General features: G+C 34.9%; 1 protein-coding gene across 1 annotated transcript; it reads right to left on the bottom strand.

Moving 5' to 3' along the window:
* On the bottom strand, positions 1-6,349 carry LOC131152893 (subtilisin-like protease SBT5.4). Its single transcript, XM_058104833.1, has 11 exons — positions 6,260-6,349; positions 5,965-6,074; positions 5,745-5,842; positions 5,474-5,644; positions 3,637-3,745; positions 2,104-2,638; positions 1,852-1,946; positions 1,503-1,748; positions 1,289-1,403; positions 966-1,179; positions 1-578 (listed from the first exon to the last, which is right to left on the bottom strand). Exons 1-11 carry the CDS (start codon positions 6,347-6,349, stop codon positions 1-3), a joined length of 2,361 nt encoding a protein of 786 aa, XP_057960816.1.
* Positions 6,350-6,973: the final 624 nt, after the last annotated feature.

Here is a 6,973-nt window from a genome sequence, read left to right as displayed (position 1 = left end):
CTAATGAACTCCTGCAGCCAGTGACCCCTTCCGTCTAGGCTTCCTGTTGGCAACAACAATGGGACTTCTCACATAGTGCTTCCCATCCGACCAAAGCAACTCTCCGAACACATAGCCTTCTTCCAGCCATTTAGCTCCCTTGGCTTTTAGGGTCACCTTAAAGCTCTTCTCTTCATCCATCTTCTCAAAAACCAATACCTTGGGGTCAACAGATATGGAAACACCAGTTGGTTCGTGAACACGGGCTGTGTATGTGGCTCGTGAACCAACATTCTTCACGGTTCTAGTCACTGTGATGGACCCTGAGAGATGAGGAACTGTAATAGAAGGGTAGTTGAAGTCTAGCAGACTGGTGGACTTGGGGCATTTGTGAGCATCATTGGAGAAGAGCCCAATCAAGGTTTGGTTGTACCCGAGGTTGCAGAGGAAGTCCAAGTAATCGTTAGCAGTTAAATCATACACCAAACCAGGATCCATGGCACGGTTTGGTCGCAAATGTCCTGCACCGTAACTGAATGGTGTCGCCTTAATAAACGACCCATTAAGCATTGGATTCATGGTGTTGTCTCTAGTCCTCGCTGTGAACAAAATATTAGTGGAAGGAATTTAGTAGACACCCACCTAAGAATTGCCTAGCTTTTGATTTTTTCAGATTGATTGGAATCAATATAAATCAAATAGTTGAAGCAAAGAGACAGAATTGAGGTGCTGTGTGCATTGCATATCATATATGGAATTTATATCTACATATATGAATATGAAGTTTTATAAAAATAATTTTGCAGATCAATATATATTATTAGCCCGTATCATTATATATTACATTGCAATCTTATACAACACTTAAGTGGCAGTAAAAATGCTATAATTCATGAGTGTTCATTTCCAGCTCAAAGAGAGGAAAAGAAATTAGTTTCTCATCAAGATTGAAAAAAAGACTAGCTGAAGAGTGACCAAAGCCTTACCCGTAGTCATGATTGCCGATCTAATGGCAGATGGAGTCCAGTCTGGGTGGACTGTCTTGAGAAGGCCAACAACTCCGGCAACATGAGGGCAAGACATGGATGTGCCGGATTCTACATTGAAGGGAATCCGGCGCTTGTCAAAGACTTCGTCTGTAGGGCTTGCTGCTTCAGAGTAGGCAGCTATGACATTTACCCCAGGTGCAGTGATATCAGGCTGCACATGATTGGATCAGCAAAAAAAAGTACATATAATTTTATGAACAACATCAAATTGCAGATAAAGAAAAAGGAAACTTCAACATTGGAGGAAACTCGTATAAAACCTTCAGTATCTCTGGTGTGACAGTGTTTGGACCCTTGGATGAGAAAGAAGCCATAAATGGGGCTGGCTTTATACCAAGTTTTGCGGTTGGGGGTGTGATAAGGCCCATTGGATTTCTGTTAAAAAATGTAAATTTATAAGAAGAAAATTGATGAAGTTGATTATTAATATGTGCATGGTACAGGAAAATTTGAGAGAGAGAAAGAGAGAGGTACTTTGCGGAACTGATGTAGCTGAAGACAGCAAGACCATCAGTAAAATTAATATGCGATGCTGGGAGCACGTGAGGATCAGCAATAATTTCATTGCCACTAGCTTCATCATTGCAAAGAATCATTCCAACAGCACCAGCTAGATATGCTTGCTCGCCCTTGTCTACTCTAGCAGTATCCCCCCTAAGACAAACCAATATCTTACCCTTCACCTTCCGAGGATCCAGTGATCCTCCCTTACACAGCACACTGCATAAATGCAAGCAGGCAGCAAGTAAATATATAAACATATAAGGTAGCTAACTAGAAGATACTGTAATGTGAAATTTTGAATATATTTGCTTGTCCTTACGCATCATTAACAGATGCATTAGCAGCTTTAGCCAGTTTACTGTTAATAATAGGATAAAATCTATCTTCCGGGAGAGGTTTAGAGAGGCTTGTTCCCTGGTAGTACAAACAAACATAGAAGAATTCGACCAAATTAATTAAATATCAAAATTATATAAGAACAGTATAGCTAGCATATATAAATATACACACGTATGTGTGTGTATGCAAGACACAATTAAGGTCCAACTAGCCAAGTCAAAAATTAAAGAACCTTAAGGCGCAACCCATTCTGAAGTTCGACATAAGCTTGGAACTCTCGATCCATGGTGCTTGCTCCCACAGTAATCATCCATGGCGAAACATTAGAAACAGTTCCTTCTGCTGGTCCAGAATTTCCAGCTGAGCAAACCACAACAACACCATTCTTAACAGCATGGAATGCTCCAATGGAGAGGCCATCGTTGAAATAATCAGTAGGGTCACCACCAACGGACACCGATAGCACATCAACGCTGTCGTGTATAGCCACATCGAAGGCTTCCAATATATCTGCATCAAAGCATTCACTGCCATTGACCGGTGGCCAGCATACTTTGTACGCGGCCACCCGGGCTTTGGGTGCACCACCTTTGGCTGTTCCGTTGCCCAACTGAAATACACTTGCTCTTGGGACAAAGTTCCCGGCCGCCGTTGACAATGTGTGGGTTCCATGACCATCATGATCGCGTGCAGAGTTTGATGATGAGGGGAGATGGCCTACAATGGCAACATAACCTTTGTTGAAGTATCTAGCTCCAATTAGCTTCCTACAAATTAAAGTAGCCCAAATGAGAGAAACAAAGTTTATATAAGTTTATTTATTGGAAATGTATGGTTCTTACATTAGATATGAACAATTTGAACTGTTCTTTCTCATAGTGCCACATCATCGGTGTAACTATAAGAAAGACAAATTTCTAAATCTACAAAAACTCCATGGAATGTTAAAACGCTCTAGATGACATTAATCTAAGGTAAATGGGTTAACGAAACATTAAGGAAATTTCGCGAAACAAATGTGAGCTAAGTATAGCAAGAATTTTTTCTATAATTTTTCATGAGGAATAATTAATAGGTGGGTCTATCTATGATGCACATTCCCCAAACAGATTGAATACCACACAATCCTTTAGATTCCGTTGGATTAAAAATCCCAATGGCTTGCAAAAGGGGGGTTGTACTTTGTATCATATAAATTTTCGTAATTAACAATGAGGTATGCATGCATAAATCCCTATCCGTGGAGAAAATCAAAAGCTCATCGGATGTTTCGTAATATTAAGAAACTACCAACAAACAAAACCTTTTTGAGGGGAAAGCGGTCAATTATTGCCACAGTAGTAGTCTAGACGGAAATTCAGAGAGAGTGAGGATCACCTAAAGCTGGTCATAACGTTTTTTTTTCTTTAACATCTTTTGAAGTTTGAAGGAGTATCATCAGGGAATTGAGGGGGAGGGGGGGTGGGGAATTAAAAAAAGCCACAATATGGCAAAAGAAATTCTTTTAAAATGATAACTAACAATATATTTCTTAACCAAGAAGGGAAGGGAGTACAATTTTTACAAAAGTTTTGAGACATTTTGACTTTGAAATTTGCCATACTCTCCATCAAAAATATGAAGTGTTTGACAAAAAAGTTCCAAGGATCTAAATTTTCACGAGTGTAATAATTATATGCTATGAAGAGAGAGAGAGAGAGAGAGAGAGAGAGAGAGAGAGAGAGAGAGAGAGAGAGAGAGAGAGAGAGAGAGAGAGAGGCGGAACCTGTTGCAACGAACGCCAACGGTGGAGTCATTCTGACAGCGTCCTTTCCACTTAGACGGAATGGGTCCGAAACCTTCATCGCTGAAGCTCTGTGATTCTGGCCAAACGCCTTTCACAAGCCGCCACATTCTCCAAATTGTTATTATTATTATTATATATACCAAGCAAGACCATTAATCTAGCTTTTTTTTTTTTTTAAAATTTTTTTTATTACCCTTCTCTTCAATTTTTTTCTAGTTTTTAAATTATAAAAATTCCTCAAAATATAAGAAACATAAAAATCGAATTAGCACCCTCAATCTTATTTATTTTGATTTAGATCCTATATTGAGTGGTAAAATTTCTCAAAACTTAAATGATATGTTATTAATTTTGGGAGTTGAGTGGAGGTATAACTCACACTCAAATGAATATAGATACCTAGCTTGCTTGAATGATGCTAGGAGAACTATTTGCACATTGACTGACATTCATTCATATCAATATGCAAAGTTCATTTGTATGATACTTTGAAACTTACTAAAGTTCAATGATGATGAATAAAATTTATTCATTTATAGAAAATTTTCTTTAAGTCTTGATATTTTTTGAATGCTAATTAAGTAACTATTTTCTCATTTTCTTTTAAATTTATATTTATAATCTCTTTAATTAATAGTAAACTTCTTTAAGTGCTTAAAGATAATTTAACAAAACATATATATTGTATTCAGTTTTTTATTTTTACAATGAAATGTTCAAGAACTAAAAAAGAAGAGAATGGTCAAATTAGTTTTAAGGTGATCATAATTAGTACTTTGGAATAAAATAAAATAAAATAAAAATAATAAAATCAAAGTCGCTCTACTCTTACTATAAGTTCCTTTCATTCATTTCTTCATTCTATTGGACTTATTATGATTTCACTAATTGTATTTTATTGTACTCAGATCCACATTCTATACATAAGCTTGAATTTTGTATTCAAGAGAAGCTCCATAGAAAAAATATTTCAAAGTCAAAACAAGTGTATTTTGTTCGGTCTTGAACTTTTTGTTTAATAAAATAGAGAAATTTTTTTGAAAGAAATGCATACATATTCGAAACTAAAAGTTATACATTTTTAATCGGAATCTTTGGTTTCAGTTTCACCGATTCATTATTAATTTTCTAATTATTAAAATAATTTTAGTGGATGTTGATTTATTTTCAAAAATTGAGTAGATCATGTGTGTGTTAACATTTAGCTTTAAAACTTGATTATTTAATTTAATGATAAAGCATTAGTATGTGGTAGTAGTCAACTGAAAATGCATAAAAAGGTAATAAGAAAATCAAAGTAGCTAGGTCAAACTTAAGTGAGGTAAAAATTAATGCGATGGTCATCATCTCGTAATTAAAAATGGTCAAACTTTTGGATCCACTTATTTAATATGGTCATCAACTCGCTTAATTTGCTCTATTAAAATATATGACGCTTAACTCTATTTTACCTATGGAGCTTTGCACTCTTGAAAGAATCTTATAGTGCCAACAAATAAAAATATTTTCAGCATGCTTTGCAGCTTTTTAGGGATTTTTGTTTATAACATGATATTCATCATCTTGGATTAATCAAAACCTTAAAGCCTGAATTCAAAACTAAATGCAAAAAAATTCATACACTTTGAAAATTTTAAAATTTGAAAATGAATTTTATATATTTGAAAATGAATTTTAAAATGTAAACTGAATTTAAACTAATTAAAAATACTGAATTTAAAACTGATTAAAAAAAAACTACCTCCACTTTTAGTGGGATATTTGGAAAGATGACAACAAGAGGAGAAGATATATATATATATATACACGTAGATACCAGTGTCAAGATTAGCGATGATGGTGTCTTCACCGAATCGGGCCTTTTCCCAGAAGGAGGAGGAATGCAGGACGCCGTTGACGTTGTTCTCCAATAGCATAAAATCCCATGAATGTGTTGTGTGCAGATTTCTCCCTTGGTTTAAGAACACTGACACCACTCTCTCATCATCTGCATATATATCATTAATGAATGAGTAGCTAAATAAATAAACACAGAATAAAATCAAAGTCACAGTTGAAGAGATGCATGCATAGAGGGAATTACGTACTGGCAATGCGGGCAGCATCTTGCTCTTCGAGTATGGCAGCAAAACCATTGATGTGCCTTTTGTATGAGTAAAATATGGCGTCTTTCGCTCTCTCCTTACTGTGTTTTATGAATTAATTTACATGAAATTACTCCATCATTTATCATAGATATCAAAACAAATCATTAATGTTGTGCGCGTGTCTATGAGAGAGAGAGAGAGAGAGAGAGAGAGAATTAACCTTCCCAAGAATGATCCAAGGAAATGGTGATGAGAATCCGTGACGCGGTCTAGGTCTGCAGCTGAAACTTCTGGGCCATGTGAATGCGATCCCAAGTACACTATATATGGCTACACACACACACACACACAAACATAATATAATCACATACGCACAATTCATCACTCCTATTCTTAAATCTTATTATTATTATTATTTTGGAAATGTCATGAGTCAAATTATATACTAAATTAAAGCATGCAACTGCAGAATTGTATAAATATAAGCGAGCAGAAATCAATATTTGGAGGCATGCCTTTTTAACTGCAAGAGCAGGTGTTTGGAGCAGAGAGAAAAGGAGTAGCAATGGAAAATGGAAAACAAAGAAAAGCTTCGAATCCCACATTTTAATTCTTGATTTCAAAACCCCCTCTACTCTATCAACCAATGGATCTATCTATGCTGCGAATATATCCAATCTGTTTCTGATGCACGCTCATATATAGAATTGTGGAGATATAAAGAAGAAGAAGAAGAAGAAGAAGAAGACGAAGAAGAAAGAAAGAAGTTAAAAGAGTCCAACCAAAGCTTTTTTACTCAATAATTGATCAGCCGATAAGAGTGTCTCTATATATTTTTTTATAGCAGAAATCCAGGAGAATCCAAGATTCATTTTTGGTAACCTTCAAACTACTTAATTAAATCGATTATATTATTCTATTAATTTACCCCATATATATTTATATTTACATACTTACATATATATATATATATATATATATATATATATATTTATGTTTGCTATTATTATTCCATGACTGAAATTAATCTCTAATTTGAACCTAAGTAATTAGATGTGACAGATCATGAATAATAATAATAATAATAATAATAATAATAATAATAATAATAATAATATGCATGGCATGGATACAATCTATCCAAATTCTACAACAATGGAAAAATCTTGTGGTTAGTTAAGATTCTTGAAACAATCAATCATATTTTTAAAAAAAATTTGAATGATAGG

The sequence above is a fragment of the Malania oleifera genome, chromosome 4 (genome assembly GCF_029873635.1).
Source record: "Malania oleifera isolate guangnan ecotype guangnan chromosome 4, ASM2987363v1, whole genome shotgun sequence".
Taxonomy (NCBI): Eukaryota; Viridiplantae; Streptophyta; class Magnoliopsida; order Santalales; family Ximeniaceae; genus Malania; species Malania oleifera.
Note: the sequence above shows the minus strand (reverse complement) of the source record. Positions and strands in the feature narration are given on the sequence as shown.